Below are 23,718 nucleotides of genomic sequence, written 5' to 3'. Positions count from 1 at the left end.
AGTGTGAAAACTACAATTGTACCGTAAGTTTTGCACTCTCATAGACGGTCGAAAGGATTATGCTTGGTTCAACCGAAAGTGCGAAACCGAAATACGGATGGCATTGTAAACCCGTTTTTCATTAGAGTTTTAGGTGCTGCCAATCGCTGCACGCTCTCTCTCCGCTGTCATACGGAAGATACGGCGAGTCCCGTTTTGGGGGACATTTCGTGTAGGCTATTTTTATAATTCTTACAGTCATTTGTTGTTTTCGCGTCCCATTTTTTCGCTTCTTATCATGCACGAGCATAGACGAAAGGTACGATATTCATGCGTGCACGAGATGCGTGCCGCGAATTTTAATTCATTTGTAACTCATAAATCTATACAGTAGCAAAAAAGCAGCAAAAGAGTGTTCCTTAATAAGGCCCTAATGTGAAGACTCTTCTTCTTATCGATCGAAGTTAGCGGCGATCAGCGTGCTCTGATTATCTCCTATGCTAACACGATCCTGTTTGCTTGGTGACGCGAGAATGGGTGCGTTCGTTGAGGCGCAAGGAGGATTTGTTTTTCGAATTCATTTTTCTCTTATGCACTCCGCCAGGCGGAGTGTACGGGCGCGCTGAGCGATGGTTGTTGGCCATGAGATGAGGGCCCTCTTTTTCGTGTGCGTTTCGTTTTGCTTGTTGCAATACGACGTGTCACGGGATGAGATACAAAATGTCAAGCCTGCGAGGATCAAGCAACAAAACCGAGGAGTGAGTTTGAATGTTTAATGGCGGCCACCTTCGTCCCCATCCGGATTTAAAGCGTAGCTAATGTTTGGCTTCGAGGATGCAGGACCTGCGAAACCTGCGAAGCGAACATGAATAGGAGCAGCGAGGAAAACAATAATGAAAACGCACTTTCGCGCACCCATACTGTTGCGACAGTGTGATATTAGCGTAGCCGTGGGGTAGGCGCCGCATAATGTGTATGTTAGTGCTTTGCTTCTTTGCTTTTTTGCTTTTTGGGCCAACTGCGCCTTGCTCGACGGTGCAGGGATACGATGTAACCACGCCGGAAGGGTTTAAATGTTTTAATTCATTCGCCGAAAATCACGCTATCTACCGACTTTCCATTTGACGTGCGCTGGTGCGGAAGATCGTTGTGTAGAACGGCAAACGCTTCCAAGAAAGAGATAGAAAGAAAACGAGAGAGAGAGAGCGAGAGAGTGGGCAAGGGCATGCATGCACCACGTGCGAGCGGGAGAGCACGACGATTGTGCAAACGCATCGAACGAATGTGTTTTTTTTTGTTTATTGTTTTTCTTCAACCTGCCAACGCTTTGGCCAAATGACATTCGGTGTGAGATGCGCCTCTCTTGCAACCATTTGAACGCACACAATGTGCAATAATGGCGGCGAGTGTGTTTTCTATCACGCGCGCACACACACCCACTATAAAAAGGCTCTCGAGAAGGTACATTTGGGGAGTTATCAGACTTATCGTGGAGCGGCGCACTCCGTGGAAATTTCCCGTAGAAGCAGCGCTCGTAAGAGAGTGAGAGAACGAGCACCAAAGGGAACCGTCCCGTTACATGAACCCATCATGACAGATGCGTGCGCGGCGCCACTACACCGCGAGCAAACACACACATTCACACGATCAACCGAAGGGTGTAAGGGCGTGCGTATGCACCATGTAAAACAGCCTGCTGATCAAAACGGCAACAGCGCCGCATTGCTACGCTCTCACCGTATGCGTAACGATGGTCTGGTATTGGTGATGCATTGTCTGGGTGAAAAACGGCCCAAGGGCTGGGGGTGGGAATTTCCCATCCATCCGTAGTAAATAACGTAGGACCTTACAAATCGTACGGCGCGTGAGAGAGAATCAGCTGAGAAGGCACCGCCAGGTTGCTGTGTATGGTTTTGAGTTCCGCTGCTGCTGAGCCGCGCGAGTTTGACAAATCGATTCTATTGATCTCTTGGTATACGCGCGTGGTGCACACACACACGCTACTCATCCGGTGTTCCCGTACCGTGAAGTGAAGTGTCCCCAAGCGAAGGTGGCGTTAAAATTAACAGCTCGTGTGCGTGTGTATGTCGCACGTCTTCCTTTTTCCGGTGCAGCACTGAAGCAAGCGTTAGGTGAATTTTCCGCCCACCACCCACCGAAAGGTGGTTGTGGCCCATTGGTTAGAACGTGAGCAATCGCGAGTTCGTTTAATGTGCGTCGTCGTGAACGTGAAAAGTAAGTGAAAAAAGAAGCAGAAGCGGACAAAAATGTCCTTTCACTGTTGCGTGTGTCCTGAAATTCGCGTCAGAAACCGAGTGCACGAAGTGGTGTCCCATCCGTGATCCGTCGAACGTGTGGGGAATCCTTGCGCCAAAGCGTGAAGCGTGTGCGGTCAAGGAATCTGTGGGAATTAATACGGGTAGCGAAAGTGCATCGACGGTGTTGAACAGAGAGGTTTTTGCAGAATAGAACAACGCACTCGTGATGAGACGAAACAATCGCACCCGTGCCGGAGCTGGAGTGGGTGGAGGAGGACCAGTGGTAGCCAACCCGCCACCTGTGGCAGGTAGACGTGGGCACGAGAATCGCCTGTGTGAGGACTTTCGCAGTCTCGAGGTAATGCAGGGCTCAAGCAGCAACAGCACTGCCACTAGCAGCAACAGTGGCCGCAATCATTCGTCCTCACAGCGCAAGGAGCAACCAGTGCAGGGCGTACGATCGTCCGGTCGTAACAACGGCGGCGTAAATATGTACAATTACTCGTCGAACATGGTTGGTACGCTCAAGCTGTCCTCGCTGCTTGTGTCCATAAATGGAAGCAATGGGAGTGCAGCATCCGGGGCTGCTAGCAAGCGGAAAGGCCTCTCGGAATCTATCCATCCGGCCACCCTGGTCGAGCACGTGGTTGCGGATAAAATGCAGCAGAACAAATTGCAGCAGCAGCAACAGAAGCAGCGCTTAAAGATGCTAGCAGGAACAACGGCGACGTCAACGCTCGGGGGAGGCAGCAGCAGTAGCGGTAGCAGCAGCAGCAACAGCAACAACAGCGCCAAATACCGGCAGACTAGGCAAGCCCCAATGATCCTGGAATCGGACAGTACGAGCGGCGAGGACGAGGACGAGCCAGATAATGATGTGGAGAAGGAAACGACCGGCGGGGGGGCCTTTCGTATGCGTAGCAATCGCAACATGATCATGTTCGATCCGACCGATTCGGACGGCCAAAATGGGGAGGACGACGATGGTGAGACGGACGGTGAGGAACCGGAAGTTACTTCATCCCCAGCGAGCAGCTGGCCAAGACGAGTGATGCCTCGTCGGGGCAGCACAAGCATCGCTATGGCAGCCTGTGATACTACGTCGTCCTTGCACGAAGAGGCGCAGGAAGAGGACGATACCGACGCGTCGAACGATGGTGTTGTCGAAGGTGGAGAGGAGGAGGAAGAAGAAGAAGATGAAGAAATCGGCTACGATCCGCTGCAGGACACCGAGATGATGCAAGAAGCCACCGAGTATGGGGAGGAGTACGTGGAGGCCGCCAATGATAGCATGTACTCAGAGGGGCAGGACGGGCTGGAGATCGACGACGATGGGGAGCTGCTGGAGTATGCGGATGGAGAGACGATCGAGGAGGAGGAGCAGGAGGGACATGCAGTGACAAATTCCATGAACCAATCGGACAATGGACAACAGCAGGAATACGGTATGCGTGAGGATGAAGACGATGAAGTGATCGACGTAGAGGAGCACGAACATCAGATGCAGCTCGAGAGTGGCAAGCAGAAGCAATGCAATGGTGGTGGGGGCAGCAACAACAATAACAACAATCACAAGGCTGGGGAAGGCGAGCAGGATCGATCGGACAGCGTGATCTACGAAGGCCCCTCCGTTGAGTTTGATGAGATGGAGATGATCAAAATTTCGGCCATCAATACCAAAGGTAAGTGCGCTACACGGGGTAGGAGGAAGGGATGGGAAGGAAACCCCAAATGAAGGGCTCAGTTGGGAATTTCGTAGATTTTTTGGAACGTTTTGTGAGGTTCAAGATCTCATGATCCTGCATACGATCACTGAATTTCTAACGCGAGTTTATGATGTCCTTAACGTTGGGGTTTTTTTTGCCGAAGAAGGACAGTGTGCCCGTGTGTATGTGCTAGAAAACGTTGCGATACACACAGAGGGAGCAGAATGTGGTCGAGTCGTTTTCAAAATCGCCACCCCCCCCCCCACCCTTATTGGGGGAAGGAGATTGCGTTGTCTTCTGAATCGCTTTCGTCCATAGAGCTGAGGAAGCTCCATAACAACAACAACAACAGGCAAAAAGCGGGAGAAAACACTGCTGCAAATGGCGTAGCGTAGGGTTGCTCTCTTCTGCACCCTCCCAGCCACCCCAGAGGAGGGTTTGCTGTGGCAACGGTGAAATACCGACCCACCGGTGTGTTCGCGCCCCGTTTTCACCCCGCAGTGGTGCATTAAAAGTGACTTTGACCCCGTTTCCTTCTGCGAATGCGAACAGAACAAAAATGAAACCCCACGTGCGTGTGTGCGAGCGAGAAAGAGAGATAAAAGTGGGTGTTGTTGTGGGGTGGTAACCGTGTACAGCGCATTATCTGCGTGTCTATGAGTGTGTAACATTGTGGCTACTTAGGGGTGAATTTTTTGTTTTATGTGAAAACATGAATATGGATCGCATCTGAAAAGAACATCCTTTTGCGGGTGATATTTAATTACTTACTTAGTACCCCGTGGCGTCCCTTTTTTGTTTTCCCCGGGGTAGATTTGTTTTTGTTTTTTAAATTTATAATCCGAGTTTTGTGCCTGGCCAGGTATTGGGTACTTGCATATTTAATGAATCCACGATTAATAGGGTGATGTGTGTTTCGATTTAAACTACCTCGTTTGCTCGTTGGGTGGATGTGTCAGAACTTTACTCGGTCATCCTTAAGAATCAATTTCAACCCCCAAGCGAACGGGTAAAGGCCGAAAATTCACACGAAAAGACATGAAAAGAGCATCTTCCCCGGTGTAAGGGTATTCCTTTTTATAATTATGTGCTGTTTCATCCCCTGACGGTAACTTACTGGCTTTTTTTTATTAACCACCCCGTGTGTACGTGTTGTTTGCGGCCACTCAAATCAACCCCTTCAGCAGAGAGTGTTCCGTAGCGAGAGCGTTTGCTTACATACACGTCTTTGCTAAATGGCTGCTCTCAAATCGTGCTCGCAAGCAAGCTGGAGCGAAATAAACAGTTCAGCACAAACGGCAACAACACGCCACGGCGGTGGAAAACATCCAAGAAGCCTTGGAAAGGCCCTTTTTGCTGTCTCGCTCATACCCAGATAGGGCGCCTACTGAGTTTTCCACGCATACCAACGCTTCCAATCGCGTGGAAATGGCTGTGTGCATTACCGAGAGCACGCGAGAGAGAGAGAGAGAGAGAGAGAAACTGAGAAGAAAGTGGAAATATGCACAGATTTGTAAAAGTTACAGTTATTTCCATTTCAAAATTGGCTGCCCTCCTTGATTCTCCTGCCCTACACATGCTTTGTTTTGTGTGTCTCTGTTTCGTGTGCATTCCTTCCATTCCCGCTATGTTTCACCATTCGCTTCCTTGCCACTTTAGGCAGGAGGTGCACATAACCACCCCTGGCTGCATTCTACGATGCATTTTTGCATGAGCTGTAACATGGCGGTCCGGTTCGGATTTTAAGGCAGTTTTGCCACTATGAACTTCTGTGGTGTGTTCAGACTACACGTATAAAAGAAAGACAACCTCTTGCTGCGGACTCGTGGATCGAATATTGTTCTATTTTTTCTTATTCTCTTCTATACAGCCGTAGCTGTAAGGTCACCACTTTGGCAGCTTGGTTAAAGGTCAACGTTTCCGGTTCGGTTTTTGTTTACATGTAGGCCTGTGGAAGTGGGAAAGCCCAAGGGAAAGCCGAAGTGGGCTTCCGTTTGTATTTGCAATAAAAACAGAAGCTTGCGTTTATTTTTGTATAGCCCGTGCTTCGATGAATAGATTTTCGACACGCGAAAAAGAGGCGTGTATGGAGTGTTTTTTAACTTTGTTTCTTATTATTGGCTCGTCAGTCCTTTTCTGACCGAGCGAGTCTATCTGTGTAAGAGCCCTTTAATAGACAATTGGAAATTTGGGCACAATTTTCGGGTCAGTTCCGCACTCATTACAGCAGCATTAAACGTATCCAAACCCCCCCCCCCCTCTCGCCCCCCGGGGGCAACAGACCACCTTGCGGCGTATAATTTAATTGTTCGATCACCTCCGATTTTCGAACCAGACAGGCCTGTTTCAATAAGGATAGCACGATGTCGCCAAGCGGCGGCTCAGTAGACGAACTTGGTCGTATTTGGTCACGGTCGGCTTTGTGAGCTGATAAAGTATGCTTCCCCACACGAATTCCCAATCGCAATCGACGGTACCTTGACCCTGAGCGTAAACGAAAATAGTTGCTCAAATAGTTGTTTGGTCACTGAACTCAACCACCACCGTCGAATGTGTCGCGATATAGCGATGAAACATGATCCACAATACAGTTGAAATTCGTGTAAAATATGCGATCATGCTTGGGATGGGATCCAAATAATCAAGTACCAAATTTTGCTACTGAAAAATATACATGAACAGCCTCTTATTCTATGTTTTTCAACGTGTTACCGCCTCAAACCAGTCTTCATTTCCCATCACATGTATAGCTCTAACAAATTGTAATCTACGCTTCTCTCGCCACTATCATCGGCAATTGTTTCTCGGCTTCATAGGCAAACGATACGTGGTTTGTGTGGCCGGTTAGATGATAAGAGCCCTCGACCGTTGTCCAAGACCACAATATCCGGGTATTGCATGATAAAATAAACATCCATTTGCTGTTTGCTAAATGCATTTCAATTCAAATCAAAAAGCCCTACTCCTAAACCCGTTAGGTTAGGTTTTGATTTTCATACTCCACTGGAGTAAGAGCTGCGTCTGTTTATGTTTCATCCCAATTTTCACCTAGAGTAGGGGAACCCTCGCTCTCTCTCTCTGTCTCTTGCACTTTCCACTGCACTCGTCATTCACTGGCAGCTGATGATGAACTTTCTCTGCCAGAGTTTTTCAGACGACCTTCGCCAAGGTCCTTCGCAAGTTGTGCTTCGAAGGAAAGCAGTGAAGTGGTGGGGTTTTTGCTACGCTTTGTGTCGTCCCAGGTCAGGAATTTTAGGAGCATCATCAAGGGAAAACCGTGGATCGATTATGTACGATTACCACCGCCACCATTCCGTCGCAGACCTGCACACACACCGACGAAGCTATTCTCGATGTACAAGTGCATTTGGTGCAACTGTGGCGACAGAATCGGGGCCAAAGAAAATGAGCTTCTTTTTCGACGAGGTTCTGCAGGAAAAACCCTGACCATGGACAGTGGATCTTTACTGACGGTGGAACATCAGTCGTCTGTGCTTCTACGTCTCGTTTAGTCAGTTGTTTTTCTTCTTTTCTTGAGTCTAGCCGTGCGGAGCTAGATTTTATATCGTCTTCGTTTGTATATGAACCACAGCAACAACAAAAAACAAACCGATGGAGCACGTCGGGAATGCTAGATTTTTGGTAATAAGAACGAAAAGGTCGAAACCTAGACAACAAAGAGCAGACGGATGGACGTTAAACGTCCCTTCGTTCGGTTGCAAAGAAGAAATGATATGGAGAAGCTTTATCGATTATACTGGGGGATTATTTTTTTTAAGATGATCCACGAGACTCTACAAAACGAAAAGTGAAAGTGTATTCACCATTTAACCATATATCTGGCCATACTCGTCTCGTTAGGAAATGTGGCAAATTATCAGCAGAATCGTTTGCCATTGTGTGAAAATTGCATCGATGAATCATCGATCAACGGAACCACATGATACAGTCTCCGTTTACTCGCCTTTGGTACAGTAAAATGTCGTTCCATAGGCAATACATACTAAGGGTTTATCAGAGGAGGTTCTTTCGTATCAATCGTAGCTGTATTTACCCTTCGATGGAACGATTATGAGAAAAAAGGTGGGTGAGGATTTTTCTTGGAACACGATAAACTTAATGTCTCGAGCTGTCGACTGTTTATCGATTCAAAGGTGATCCTTCCCTTCCAAGAACAAGTATCCGCAATACCCGCATCAGCAGAGACACAGATAACGTTTCGTGGGACGATGGCATCGCGTGCAAATTAAATGTTACATCGGTTACATTCGTTCGGTGAAATTGCAGATTGTTTCGCAGTTTACGACACGTTTCTTCCGATTCCGTTTATCATCATCACCGCTCTTTGTACATGTGATCGTGTGCAGCAGAGCTGGATTGTTGGTGTATTATTATTATTTTCGCCCCACACGAGAGTGCACCGGTCTAATGCGCTTGCAAATGTGTGCATTTTCCGGCGTATTGGACCGTGCGCAACTCAAAGCAAAGTGGTCCATGTGGGGGGGTTGTGCTGCATTGTAAGTTGGTCGTAGTAGTGCAATTACGGGTACGCGTAGGCCCTACTTTGAGGTGGTAGTAGATCGCGTTTTGCCGTGCACAGCTGTGCAGCCGATGCACGGAACGCATTCAGTTCCCAATATAACGGCAACACGGTATTGGTGAATCTTGCCTCCATTGCACGTTTAATGCGTTGTTGCGTTCTAACGGGAGGAATAATGTTCAATAAAATTCACTGTCAAAACGTTTTCATTTTCATTATATCTCGAGATGGTTGACGCTTATCAGCGAATACGAAAACCTTCAGCAAATGGGTCTTTTTTTCTCACAATTTTGTTGAGGATTTTTATTGCAGTGTTTGTTTTAGCCAACTTTTTCTTTATGTTGTTTTGCTGCTCTAGCAACGCTCAGTAGAACGTGCCGTTCCCGAGCCGGCTAATTAATTCAGCAGTTTAGAGTATTAGAGCCGCAGGGTGATATAAGTAAAAAAATAGTCGCCATTTTAGATTGCCAACACCACATTTGTGCACTAGAACCCCTTACCGTAGGATGCTGGGGTTATACATGCTGCTTTTTATACCATGTGGCGAGTTCACGCGACTTTTAATCACATTATATAAAACTGACTGGAAAAAAGCGGCTACTGTTGAAAACATAAACACAAGGCTTGGAGCTCGTATCAGTTCCTATCAGGGACGAATTTACGTCTAAGGCACGTGCGCCCCCAAGGCAAGGCAATGAACTACCTTGCCTGTATACGTACATTTTAGTTATGTTTTACCCAACAACAAACGCAACAAAATGGAAATAAATAGCAATGGTACACTTTGTATATATATATTTTACTACTGTTTTTTTTTTTGTTACATTCAGTGGAGCTGTTGCCTTTTTCCCTTAATTTCAACTTTCACTTCCAGTTCAGTTTTTTGAAGGTGAGAGAAAATGAAAGTGAATTTTCTCCCCGACTCTGCGGGTTGTGTCACTGGCTAGCTGGTTCATATAATTTATCGATTTCTATTGAGTAAGGCAATGCAAACAGATAGTATATTTGCTGATTGATGAGAGATACCATTCGCGGCATTGTGATGCACTAGTCTAAAAAGCCACTCCGTGAAAACTCTCCACTCTTGTTCCATTGTCTTTCGCAACGTTGTATAAACCAAAAATGTTTGAAAATAAACGCCGGTAAATTTCTGTTGTGCTGGAGTCATATGTTTTTTTCTATGATTCGTGCTTGTTCTATGCTGCCTGTTTGTTTTTAGCGTAATACGATCATCCTGCGAGGGGTTGTGGAGTTTGGACCGCGAACAGATAGACAAAAAACAGGAATCCAAAGCAAGCGAAAACAAGCAACTTCGGTCGAGAGGAAATCAAAGCGCCAACACACGATAAAATATAATGAGGTCGTATTCCGCTGCTGCGCCATTCGATAAATTTCGCGCATTTGAATGGCACGCGATGCGCACAGCCCTGTCCTGTTGGCGGTGGTTTGTTTTGGGTCGTCTATCGAGATGAGTTAAAATGTCGGTCCAATTCAATACAGGCAGCCGTAGCGGTAGTGTTTGTGTGGGACAATTTAATCGTTCGGAGAATTTTTCGACCCAAGCGTAACGCCTTTTAAAACATTGTTACTATTTTAACGAGCGCACTAATAGCAACCCGACTGCAAAGTAACTGCGCTGCGTAACGCTATAACGCGGTGTTTTTTGACAGCCGCCCTCCCCACAGTCGTAGAAATGTAAAAAGTGCGTAGGAATTAGGACCGGTCGTCCTGTCTTCCACCGTCCGGTCACGTACACATCGACACGGAGGGCAGTCCAACGTGGAAATAGCAAATAGTTGCTATTCTACGAACGCTACAGGTGTTATTGTTTGTTGCGGCAACACCAGCCCAACTCCAACCCCTAGTTTATGGCGGCGATTCCTCCCAATGGCTCTTCTGAGGGGTGGATTTGAGAAGAGAGCAAGCCGACACTCACGAACACTACTCACGGTGGTTTTTTTTTCATCACAGGGGGGAGTGAAAAACGGCGCTACTAGCGAAAAACACTTTCCATGTTCACGCAATGCTCTTGCTTCTCCTCACGGGCTCGGTGCTGAGAGATGCAGTTATGTAAAAACGCACACTGCACGCGCTGCTCGCACACTCATACACGCATACAAACGCCACGGTGGTAAACCACCACATTTCATACTCTCTCTTTCTATATTACAAGATGCCAACAAAACACCCCCTAGCTAAAGAGGTACAGCATCGCGAACCTGCGCGCGTGTGATTCCGTTACTTCGCCTTACTAACGCCATCATCGCCTCACCCCCAAAGGAAAAATAATTCGAGTAACGGAAGCGGATCTCGCAAGTAACGGCTTTGCAGTAATTTGGAGCCGGAGGGAGCATAAATTATGCTAGCCAACTGTAAGAGAGCATAGAGTTTCTCTTCTTTGGGCGGGTATTTGTGTGTGCGGATATGCTTTACTATACCACGCACCCGCTAGATGCAATTTTGACAACAAACCCCCGTAGCAACGTTGGTAGCATGCTTTGATGGGGTGCAATGTTGTTACATGTTGCCTAAAGTGTGATCATCAGCAAGTAGCAAGTAGTTGTTTGCGAGGAAAATTAGTACAAAATAGGACCGATCATCAGCAAGTAGCAAGTAGTTGTTTGCGAGGAAAATTAGTACAAAATAGGACCGAAAAATTCTATATTTTGTCTAGCTTCGCTTGAGACTCGGTTGTTTGGCGAAGGGAAAATATGGTGTGCAGGTGGCAATGTCTACTAACACCATTACTATTGTTACTACTCGCAACCACACCGCCAGCAGCTACACCTACACGGTGCTAGCGGTAAAGCGGTACGCGAACGCCAGAAAGTAGGTCATCAAATCATGCTTTCTTCTCACCATCCGCGATAGCATCATCATCCACCAAGCCCGCGAAGAACGTTTCATGTTGCACGAGGCCATTTTCTACTATTCCTTCTCCACCGGTCGGTCGCAAGTGAGCCCTTTTTTGGGAATGACACCGGCGCGAGACGCCATCACACACAAACAACCGGCCAACGCTTGGCGGTTGAATTCCTACCCCGGAATGTTGCGGCCGGGGTTATGCGGTTGGCTCTGGGGGGTTCGTTTGTGGATCAATCTGTGTCATGACACCATTCTTGGCTGAAAAGCGACATGCTCCAAGCGAATGTCGTGGTGTGCTGAACGAGTCACTACGGCTCCACCAGACGCTAGTATTTTCATTCATTGAAGCCCTTGGCAGCCCAAGGCAAAAACCACAACATGCTAACCACACACAATCGAATGTGCATCTCTGTTCGATTGAATCATTAAAATGGGGACAAAATTCAAGCTTTTCGAGATATCTAACCCGAAGGGAGACGAACTAACTGAATTAATTACTTCACTTCGTTGATAGATGAATAATATGCTCTCTATTTGATTCTCATTTTACAGTTCGACTAAACGCGGCTGACAGGGTCAGTCTGGAGGATTTTGAAATGTTGAAGGTCCTGGGAACGGGAGGTAATTATTATTATTAACATGCTCCGGTCCAGAGATTGTACTTATTCCTCATGTTTTCTAATGTACTCGATCCTCCAGCTTATGGTACTGTGTACATGGTGCGGAAGCTGACCGGGGTCGACAAGAACAAGATATACGCCATGAAGGTCCTGAAGAAGGGCATCGTTAGCTTGAAGAAAAAGACGGCCGAGCACACTAGAACCGAGCGACAGGTAAGCAAAGATTCTGCGAGTCATCCGCGAAGTGTCTAAATACTGAACCTAACAATCGTTCGATGGTGTTATTTGTTTGTCTTAAAGGTGCTCGAAGCGATACAGGATGCACCCTTTCTGGTTACGATGCACTACGCCTTCCAGACGGACTCCAAGCTGTACCTGATTCTGGACTACGTGATCGGTGGCGAGCTGTTCACGCATCTCTGCCAAAAGCATAGCTTCTCCGAGTCGGAAGTGCAGATCTACATCGCTGAAATCATTGTTGCGATAGAATATTTGCACAAGGTACGGCCACGTGTTGTGACACATCGTAGCGGGCACGTTTTCATGACAGTTTCGCGTATGCTCTAATTGCAGCTGGGTATCGTGTACCGTGACATTAAGCTGGAGAACATTCTGATCGACGTGGATGGCCACGTCGTGCTGACGGATTTTGGTTTGTCGCGCGAGCTCCTTTACGAGAACGAGCGAACGCACAGCTTCTGCGGTACGGTGGAGTACATGGCACCTGAGATCCTGAGATCGTCCCAGCTGATAGGACACGATTCCACCGTCGACTGGTGGTCGGTTGGGGTGCTTACGTTCGAGCTGCTAACGGGTGGATCTCCGTTCTCGTCAGAGGCAACTCCGGAAACTACACGACGTATCCTGGAAACCGACGCAGTCATTCCGGAGAACATATCGCCCGAAGCGACCGACTTCATCCGCAAGCTGCTGGTGAAGGATCCGAAACGGCGGCTCGGCAGTGGCAAAAACGATGCGGCCGACCTAAAGTCTCACCCGTTTATGCAGTCAATCAACTGGTCCCGGCTAATCAAGAAGCAGCTCAACTCACCGTTCCCTCCGGTTGTGGAGGACGAACTGGATACGCGCAATTTCAGTGCGGAATTCACCAATCAAGAAGCGGTTGAAAAGCCCTGCGCTGCGCCAAAGAATGCTGATCGCCTTTTCAGGGGTATGTAGAAGCACCCCTGGGTGTGTTTTGAGGCTCCTAAAAACTCGTCTGCTCAACGCTCGTTTTGTGGTTTCCTATTTATCTCCTTAAAGGATACTCCTACGTCTCACCGAAGCTATTGAGCAAGAGTATCGACGATCGGAACAAGTTCATCCCGTATCATAACATGCGCCCCGAGGAAAACTTCATTAGACAAAGCGCATCAAAGGTACAATCGCACATCCAGCCTAATTTAACCACCTCTCTAATCAATGATCTTTCGTTCTTCGTCACCCCCCAGCAATCACCGTTTTTCAGGAAGTACGAACTAATGGATGATGCTCCCCTAGGGATCGGTTCGTACTCCACCTGCCTCAAGTGCCAGCGGTTGCGCCAGAGCGGCAACAATTTCTACTCCGTCAAGGTGATGTTCAACCACCCGCAAACGGCGCAGCTCGCAAAACACGAAGTGACCGCTTTGCGCCAGTGCCAAGGGCACCCGAATGTGGTGCGATTCATCGAGCTGCTCGAGGACAGCAACTACGTGTACATTGTGCTGGAGTACCTCGACGGGGGCGAACTGTTGCAGCACCTCAACCGGCAGTTAACCCAGCTGACGGAGCGGGAAGTGCGCATCTATTTCTGCCAACTCGTGGATGCGGTTGCCTACATACACCGGCAGGGATACGTCCACCGCGACCTGAAACCCGAGAACATCCTGTTCGAGCGGAGGTCCTCCGATCGGTTGCGCCTCATCGATTTCGGGTTCGCCGAACGTCTCGATGGTGGTAACGAGGCTTCGCACATACCTGCCGGCACGCTAGGATACGTGGCCCCGGAGGTGTTGGGTTGCACGCCATCCTCAAGTTCCTCATATGCCCTCGAAGCAACCGACGTGTGGTCACTCGGCGTCGTACTGTACACAATGCTGTGCGGACAGGCACCGTTCACGCCGCGCCAGTTCTTCGGGCACAAGAATCTAGCGTCGGCCGCGAGACATATGGAATACATCTGCGACAAGATTCGCCGCGGGTCCATTGATCTCAGCACGAGTATCTGGCTGGGTGTGAGCGATTCCGCGAAAAATCTGGTGCGAGATCTACTGACGGTTGATCCTGACAAGCGGCTCACGATGCAGGAGCTGTTGAGGCACCGGTGGTTGCAAGAATCCACCGAGCACCAAGGGCGGCAGCTATCGAGCCAGGCACAGTTGACCTACCAGCAGTTGAAGGCGAACGTGCGCAACACGTACGATGCATTTAAAATGGCCGAGCGGAGCGGGTTCCGGTTGCGGAAGGAAACTGCCCGAAGGTCACGGGGACCGGTTGGACTAATGATGGTACAGCCAGCACAGCGGGAGCGGATTTCCGAAAGCAACGGGCTTGTTGCTGGTGGCAGCCTGACAAAATCGAACTCAGTTACGACCGCAGTGCCTAATCACAACCCACTCAGCAGCAGTAACTGTAGTGCTGCTGGTGGTGTCAAGAACAAACGGACACATCGACAGAACGGTGAAATCGATGTTCCCGAGCTTTCCGGGTCGACCACGAAATCGATGGACTCGAAGTACAGCAGCTCGATCGAGGAAAGCACATCGAGTGGAATCGGACGCAGTAAGAGCAGCAAAAGCAGCTTCTCGCATTCTGGTAGTCCGATGCGGGACACGTGCAACGGCCGGCATCTGTCGAATGGTTCTGTCGTAATAATCATCGACGACGATGAGGAGGAAGCCAATAATAAAGCCGTTGGGGCAGTGCATCGTCTGCGTGAGGCTGCCGTTGATCCGTGTGCTCCAGCACGGCATCCCATGCCCGACAAACGACTCGTGGTGGATGCGCAGAGAAAACACCACAAAGCCATCGGCCAGCAAGTGCAGGCGGAACAAACGGACGAAATAGTGGCCGACGTGGAGGAAGACGAACCGGAAACGGATGAGGAATTTAACGCGTCCGTGTGTATCAGAAGTCCGAAGGAAGCAGAAAGTAATAATAACAACGTTGGTAAAGGTAGGATAGTGACCAAGCGAAGAAAATGCGCCGGAGGTACATCGAAGATCGCCACGGCAGCAGAGCAGCAACGAACTCCTGTTTGCAACAACGATCAAGTGGTTATGGTTTCGAAGGACGCGTGTGAAAATATAATAGGCTTAGCGGTAGGTACAGAAGTAAGGCCATCGGTGCAACAGGACGCAGCTGTTATGTGTAGCAATCAGGAAAGCATCTCGGATGATGCGCTTCGAAATGATAAGGAAAACGAGCGACCAAAGGAACCACCTTCGGCGGTTGCCAGTAGTAGTAACGAGATGCCTGTCCCGAACCGAACGGAAGAGAGTGTTTCTCTTTTTTCATCGATAAACACCGAAGCTTGTTCACCATCCCGTGCAGTTGCCAGTACGCAACGACAAGCGACAGCTTTACAGGTGAAGCAGGAACGATTCGATGACGTGTTGGACACCATGGAGCTTTACTACGGTCCCTTTGATGGACAGTCGTCGTACGAATCCGACGATGACGACGTGGTGTTTGCTGGTTTCGACTATGTGCTGTCATTAGTCGATGATGATGATGAGCATTTTTTCTCGGGCTACGATTTGGAAGAGAGCGAGATTTTTTACGGGTTTACGCCATTTGACTTGACGAACACGGTTCAGCCAGATGCCGGCGCTCAACCATCGACATCGCGGGTGAGGATAGAGGTTGAAATGTCCGCAAATCATGTCCATCGTCTGGACTTACGGGGGGTGGGCATTAGCAATCCCACTGAACCCGCGAAACGTATAATGAAAAGACGCCCGGAGGTGTGTGCAGACGAACCTCGGCCAAAGCGTTTGCGCCAAATGGAGCGAAAAAACTACTCACTTACACGGCGGAGAAACCGGTATGATACCTCGTTCGAACTAAATACGAGTGAAGTTTTTTAAAACAGCGTTTCCATGTAGCATGTCAAATGTAGTCGCGAAAGAGGGACGAATCAATAGCATGTAGGGATTGATATTTATTTATTACCTTCCAATTATGACGTCACTTGGGTATCTCCATGGGTGCTTGTAGACCGTTTTATTCAGTTCCATTGCAAACAAATTGCATACTAAAACGGACACGTTATAATTTCTATTCGAAGCGATGTTTCGATTCATGTCTGTATACATATTCATAGTTTTGGTTTTTTTTTCGCTTGCTGACTCCGGTGCGCCAAGCAATTCCAGCTCATTTTATAATAGAGCAGTCGCTGTTCTGACTTGACCAGAGGGAGCAACATGATCAAAAACGGAGAATGGCTTTGCTTTTGGTCTACTAATAATCTGCCCTTCAGGGCGCGTGGTTTTGTTCTTTTTTATGTTGGATATGATTGTGTGTGGTTTTTGTTTGATAATTTCTTTTATTTTAAATATATATAATTGTTTTTCACATGTCTCATACATGAAAAAAAATTATACGTTTAGTAGTAATAGTTTTACGTATATATTTCTACGTACATATGCGCTACTATTGTGAACCAATCATTTAATTATAGACGATTTTATATTCCTTAAATAGCCTCACATACTATCTATCTATCGAGTAAAGGATGGCTGCTTGTGTTTTGTTGGCTGCAACATATTTTCATTATTGCAAACGACGATAATAGAAATGAAGAATAGAAAAGTGCACTTACTAAGGAGAAAGAGAGAAAGCGACAGAAAGTTATCGAGAGAGAACGATTGTGAATGATAATAAGGAAGGAGGACAGAATACGCACGAAGTGTTCATTTTTCATTGCTCATGTAAAAACAAAATGAAACGAAACAGTAGATCAAAAACGGTAACGAAAACTCATAGTAGTTCGCTCAGAAGAAGGTTATTGAGATGCAACATGGTTCAAAGCGAAATGCTTTAATCGATCGATGAATCTCAACATTGGAGGTTATAGGTACGAATAGTTCAATACGCCACAAAATGAACGAACGTAACCGTGCGCCTCCCCCATCCGATGGGGGTATGCGTACGAATAAATGCAAATTGTCGGTATCGAAAGGGCACCAATTAGACAAAAAAAAATAATTGAACATAAAATAGTTCTAGTAATGGTAGATGATTTTTTTGGTTCTCAAAGAAATAGAAAAGACAAATTGACGCGAGGTTTTTGAGTAGAATTCACGGAACGAGCGAAATGCTATTGCTCATGCAAAATGCCAACACGTCCGGTGGTAAGAGAAACACATCTTCCATATCTTATCGTCAATCGCTATAGCACGGACATGCGCACTTATTATTCGACGAAACTACGCCGCTGTTACAGGAACGTGTTGTGTTGGCTAATCTACTGCGTGAAATAGTCGAAACTTATGGCGTGTATAAAGGCAACTCTGTTTTTCTCTTCCGATCACGACTGTTTCCCTATATCGTTCAGTTTGGCCATGTAGTACGTGTGAGTGTGAATTTTCAGTGTGAAAAAGACCAAAGTCGTAGCAAACAGCCTTAGAAGGATATCAGCACAGGGCTAAAAGTGGACGACGGTGCCCAATGCATCAACACAAATAGTAGTGCTGGTAATCGTAGCGTAAACAAGAGAGAAAAAGAAACATGAACTGCATGCGTATCACCAACAGTGTATTGAAAGGATCTTAATGGAGCAATTGAGGTATGTACTAATTTAACCACATGATATGTACTAACAGGCAAAGGTGCCTAGTGCACCTTTCTTGTGTATTATTTCATCACGAGTTATCCCGAACGATCGGTAAAAAAGCGTAAACCGATCGGGGGAAATGCAACGCGTACACGTGTACGTTTGAAAAATTGTAAATTTGTGCAAAACACTAGAACAGGAAAAAACTACCGGTGCGGAACTGTGAACGCACTCCCGGTCAGATGGCCGTCCTCTCATATCAAGCTACACAAAAATAAAACAAAACTGATACAGAAAGGTAGAAACGATCCACAACACAGGAAAGCACCCTTGTGGCAATGAAGCATTATCCCTATAGGAGTGTTTGGTTTCACTTCACGTAGCAAATCAGGTGCCGGATTCTGGCCCGAGCCGTACGGATAAATTATACACATTTTATGGTTTTGACGTTAGACGTTTCCGTTGCCCGTCCTTCCCAAACCAATCGAGGAATTTGAGAAATACATTGAGGTGCGATCTAGCGACTAGACAAGCTTCACGAGCGGCAAGAAAGGAGGGAGCGATGAACCATTTAAGAAATATTGACTCTAGTGCGATAGGTAGTTACAAATGTGTGACGGGAGAGCACGGCCGTCCCCGCGCTACCCGTGATGCGAAAGGGAAGGATATTTTGCTCGAGCCAACGTTAAATACATTTTTAGCTAAATAATGATTACTTTTAAGTCACTTATCCAACCGACACGCAATCAGTAGTGTAAACACGCGTGTTAATTTAGCGCCATCTAGCGGTGGGCAGGGAAACAAAACAAAAAGGACGATCACGCCAACTGCACGTTGCGCGCGAGGATATGGTCACCAATGGTGTTTTACCCAGGGTTTGCGTACTAAACTAGCTTGATACGGTTTTCTTTTTGTTTTATTCTTTAGTAATGCTTATAGATGGGTAACTTGACTCCGGTATGTTTTGTCGCCGCCGCCCCGTACGCCTCTTATATTCCTAGTTTTAAGATGTCAGGATGCAAAAATGATGCAACGGAACGCAAACGCCAGACGGTATGTTAACGTTGCGTGCGTTGTGTCGTTGGCAAGTTTGAAAACGAGCAAAAATCGGCAGGCAAGACCAACTACGGTTGCGTACGCGCAAACGAACACAAACCCGGGGAAGGGAATAGTTTGCGAACCTCACATATAGACAAAGTAAAGGAAAGAATGAATGAATAAACACTTTAATTTAAATCGACGTGGCGCTCGTTACATCATCAGGGTGTAGCTGCTGCCCTGTGATGATATCACCCCTGTTCGGCTGAAGGTCCTGCTGATGGCGATAGCAGCACCTTTCGTAAACGGGTTACAAAATCCGTGTTCCCTGCGAGCGTGTGCAATCCATATCCATCATCATTCAGCGATAAGGAAACCGAGTGGCTCGCGCCTAGGTGTGTGTTGGGGACGAATAAATTTCCTTTCGCAACTCTTACGATCCCTAAACCGCACGGTGACATATGTCTGGCATCTCTCCTGGGTCGTGGAATTTTTGGGCCAATTTGAATAAGTGTTACGAGGCGTTACATAACCTTAACCGTCGTAGGTTACGGTTTCCGCGTTAACGATCGCAACCGGCAGCACGATTTTAGGAGCCCACCCAGGGAAGAGACCCTCCACCCGGCCAGTTCCAGGTGTTTCTTTTGTGCCCTCTGTTTCTTTTCTCCTGCGAACCCTACCCTGCAAAAACCACCGGCACCTGCGTATGTGCGCTTTCATTCGTTCTTTATTGGTGCTAGAATTGACATTAAATTGAACTACTTAGTCCTCCCGCGAGGAAGGATCACTATGTACAACAGGGAGCCCAACGCGGCCAGTTGAAATATGTACAGCTCTCGTTCGTCCTGCGATCGATCGTCTCGTCTCGCCATCTTCCCTTTAACCCTGGGTGGCACGGAGCCGCGCCAAAGTCGCATCCAGGGAGGCCAGATTGAACTCCGGATCGGACGGTGGGTTAGCGCGCAGATCCTCCAGTAGCTTGATGACGTGCTCAGGCGCTGGTGGCTCAGTCGGGAGATGGGCACCCTGCGGCTGGAAGCCATTCTCATCGGCCACATACACCACCGAGTAGGACGTGCCATCAGGACCCACGAACGAGTACTCGCCGTTTGCCGACACGCCGTTATCGCTCGTCTGACGCGCCTTGATGCCATTGCTTGTCTCGTAGTTGTACGCATACGAGCCACCTTCGTTGATGATCTGATCCTGTGCCACTACCGTAGCATCCGCGTCAGGACCTCCGGCTGGGGAGCGTTTGGCCGGACCCGATGCTGGTGGAGCCGCAAGGACTAGCGCCAGGACGCACGAAAGCACGACGATCTGTTGGAGATGGAATGATCACGTTACAGGACACGTTAGAACAGTCGGTACGGCGCACCCACGACTTCATCCTGACACCCACGTGCACTTACCGTTTGTTTGTACATTTTCAAAGCTTGTCGCGTTGGCTCGGAGTAGGTGCGTGTGTTCCTCTTTGCTGCTGCTGCGATCGGTTACTGTTATCATGTCAGCTGATGGGGTTCGGTTTTATACACCACCGGCATGGTGCGAATCTTCCGCCTCTCAGCCGGGCACCGGCACAGGGACGATCCTTCGCACCCGCGACATTTCACCTCTCGCATACGAGCGAGCGAGAGATCCGAACGCAGCATAACCCGAGACTCAGCCGTGGCGCATTTCGTATGCAGATAATCAAATATCTTCCCGCGAGCGAGCGCATCTTCGCGCCAGCCGGGCGTTATTGGGTAAGTTTGACCGGCGCGCATATGCTTAAAAGTCGTTAACATTTGCCTATATACGAGCGCGTTGTCGGACGCATCGGCGAGATTTCGAGTGGGCCTAGGTCTGGTGCATTATTTCGGGGCCCCTTCCCGAGTGGGCCACACGCACGGGACAGTGTGATTTATGAAGGGGTGAAGGGTGAAACAGAGAGAGAGAGAGAGAAAAGTCGACACCCGACTCGTTGACAAATTCACCCCATCCTAGACAGCTGTCTGATGCGACGTCGTGACCCCTGACCGAATGCGAGTTCAACCGGGCCTGGTTGATATTTTCAAGGTGATGTGCAATTTCAATCAAGCCACCAACAGTCGGGGTAGATCATCGAACGTAATTAAGTCCGTCCCGATGGCTGTCGATCGTGTACAGGTGCCGTGATGCGATGATGGAGAGATCTCTGCAATGGGAGTACGCAAAAAAATTTGCTTGGACTTTCTAACCGCAACATGCACCAAACAAGGTGATAGAAATGGAAATTTCACTGTCGAAGGAAGAGGTGAGATTGGAAACTTAAAGTCAAAGTGTATTCAATGTGCCTTCATTTCATTTCTCTATTAATATCTCTATTATTCCTACAGCAGCAGTTATAACATTTCTAACCAACCTCGCGATTCATTTACTCTTGCTGTTCACGCTTCGAGATGGTGGGGTTGCTATTTACGATCAGATTTAGTAGCCCGAAAATGGCCGTTGCTTAGTGACGGTTCATTGGTTTTATGACACCAAATCAAACCATCTCTGTTGGCCTTGCCCAGGCTTAGTGATTCCTCCCATTTTCATAGCGACATCGATCGATTCGACAGCACACTCTGACCAGACTACCCGGCTGATGTTGCGTGTTAAGGTCGTCGAATATTATAATACCGATCATTATGGTAGCTGATTTACCCGGTTTCATTCGGGGGTGACATTCAGTGATCATTGGTTTCTTTTTCTTAGACCGCACTTTGCATCCCTTGTTTGGGCCAATCGATGGAGGGAAACCTCGTCACTTTATGTATACAATAAACGTGCCAGATTTCTGCTAAATCGGTTGTCATTCATTTCTAGTATTCTGTATTCTTATCCATATTATTTTATGCCCCATCAGTAGAATCTTAATCTTTTTCACTATTTGTATTGCGTGGGAAAAAAATGGTATGTAGAATTTCAGCATAAAGAGGAGGAAGTGTGAAAGAAATAGATGAAAGAAAAGAAAATATTGCATGGTTGTAATAACACATGCTTGAACGAGGCTATTTGAGTGAGCAAGACAACATCCGCACGCAAGATAAGACGGAACGCACGCAGCCTCTTCGCTGCATGATCTCCTGGTAGTATCATTGCCTGTTACCGTCTCAATATCGCATCGCCGAAAACCTTCCACGGCACGCAAAATTGATATTTTAAATATTGCGGCTACCACGTGGTCGTGAGAGACAATGCGGTAGAACAGAGGAGCAAAGAGTGCCTTCTCTCTTTATGGACAAGCGACGTGATTGGACTAATCGATCATGTGCTGCACTATGAGCCAAGCTCGCGATAAACCCTAACAATGGACACTGTTTGTATTCATCGTTTTCAATACGTTTATTTTCTGCCATAATGCTACAATGCTGCAATGGAGAATATTGATTTATATCACAGAAAGGTTGGCGTTCAAAATACAAGAGGTTTCGCGTTCTAAATACACCATATATTTTCAGCGATATGATTTAAACCCGATAAGAATCTCATCAATTTTGACCACCGAGATCTCTTAGTGCAGTCAAAACATCGATGCCGGTTAAACACGCCCCCGTAAGAATGACGGGGTGGATTGTTACAGCTAGAGCGAGCTAGCAATCAAATTCGGCAAAGGCGTGAATGCGAGGGAATTCCTACCAGTGAATCCGGCTAGAGGTAGCCTCTGCGAAGCATGTTCTCCTGTTACTATAGCTGGTATTTGGTACGAAACATTTGATCTCGAAATTCTTCCTCCGAGAGGAAATTTTTCGCTCGCTGCGCGAGGTCTGTCTGATTCTGACCGAAGATCGGTTTTTGTGGGCCGCGAGTGAAAAGTACCGCACGGATGTTAACGCATGCGATTGAAACTAGTTTTTTAGAAGTCTTAAGAGCTGCTGCTAGGTTTTTGTGGGTCATTGTAAAAATTTGGCCCTTAAAAGAGGCAATTAATTAAAGGATTTATCGTGAGTTTTGGAGATATGAGCTATGTAATTTGGCTCATATTTTAGGCCAAGTAAACATGCGCTCGTGAGTATTTCAGTTACAATAGCAGCTCACTTTTTTGGAAGAATGAATGATAAAATAAAATTGAAACTCCAATCCAATATATATACAAACATTCATTTATTATTTAATTCGTTTGCCTCGTTGGCCCATTGGCATAAGGGGGAAAACTCGTTTTTTCGGAAGCCCACTCTGTCAGCGATCGCGTGCCTTCGATGGGCAACCTGCGGGCGCAGCCTTGACGAATGACAAAACCCTAACATGCCAAGGCGATAGCGGAGAGGAAAAAATGAGCAAAAAAACCCATTTCCATCCGAAAAAAGGCCTTTTGATGGCCGATTGAGTGGTCCCGACTGTGGCCCCCTGACAGCTCACGATTTGTAAAACGATATAGCTCGATTAATCGAGGGAGCGTGGTGTGGTGGAAAGCTGCACGCACGAGAGAGGTGTCCTGCAGCATCGGTTACAATGCAACCTACGGTCACCGATGGGTTGGGGTGCGCTAATGCACCGTAACATTATGACGGTTCGGGAAAAGGTGTTGATTGAACATCATAATTAACACTGAACCCGTGCCCTTGATCTTTGGAAAAGGCACGAAAAATTATCGCATCCCTGTGTGTGGTGTTTGCTGAAGAAAGTACGAAAGACTTCAATGCTGGTGTAAGCGACGAACCTCGTTTGCAAGCAGGAGACGTATGGAGTTTTCTTTCTAGTTTTAGTTTACAGTGCTTGATTTGATTTTAAATTAGGCGAAACATGCTTTTCGATAATAAAAATGTCATATTTTATACTAACCCATAGGCCGCAAAAAGTGGAACACTGAGGCTATAGAACGGAGCAGTGATACGAGAGGTGATGAAAGATATGATTGCGATAGAAACAACATATTTGTGCGTATAATCCACCTGAGCAGCTGATTTGAATAGCCTTTAACATATTATGCCGATATAATACCCATGCGAGG

The 23,718-nt window shown here is 47.3% G+C and overlaps 1 protein-coding gene and 1 pseudogene across 1 annotated transcript; one reads left to right on the top strand and one right to left on the bottom strand.

Annotated features, from left to right (window-relative positions):
* The first annotated feature begins 2,463 nt into the window (after positions 1-2,463).
* On the top strand, positions 2,464-16,038 carry LOC128724661 (uncharacterized). Its single transcript, XM_053818383.1, has 7 exons — positions 2,464-3,919; positions 11,901-11,969; positions 12,048-12,181; positions 12,269-12,469; positions 12,542-13,139; positions 13,232-13,347; positions 13,420-16,038. Exons 1-7 carry the CDS (start codon positions 2,464-2,466, stop codon positions 16,036-16,038), a joined length of 5,193 nt encoding a protein of 1,730 aa, XP_053674358.1.
* Positions 16,039-19,643: 3,605 nt separating this feature from the next.
* LOC128727291 (cuticle protein CP14.6-like) lies at positions 19,644-20,270 on the bottom strand (annotated as a pseudogene).
* Positions 20,271-23,718: the final 3,448 nt, after the last annotated feature.

The sequence above is a fragment of the Anopheles nili genome, chromosome 3 (genome assembly GCF_943737925.1).
Source record: "Anopheles nili chromosome 3, idAnoNiliSN_F5_01, whole genome shotgun sequence".
NCBI lineage: Eukaryota > Metazoa > Arthropoda > Insecta > Diptera > Culicidae > Anopheles > Anopheles nili.
This window is presented reverse-complemented; position numbering and strand designations above follow the sequence as displayed.

Bases quoted from the DNA above. Each gene is read 5' to 3' on its own strand.
- LOC128724661 (XM_053818383.1), top strand. From the start codon at position 2,464: ATGAGACGAAACAATCGCACCCGTGCCGGAGCTGGAGTGGGTGGAGGA. The intron at 11,970-12,047 runs GTAATTATTATT...TCGATCCTCCAG, and splicing joins GAAGGTCCTGGGAACGGGAG to CTTATGGTACTGTGTACATG. The intron at 12,182-12,268 runs GTAAGCAAAGAT...TTTGTCTTAAAG, and splicing joins ACACTAGAACCGAGCGACAG to GTGCTCGAAGCGATACAGGA.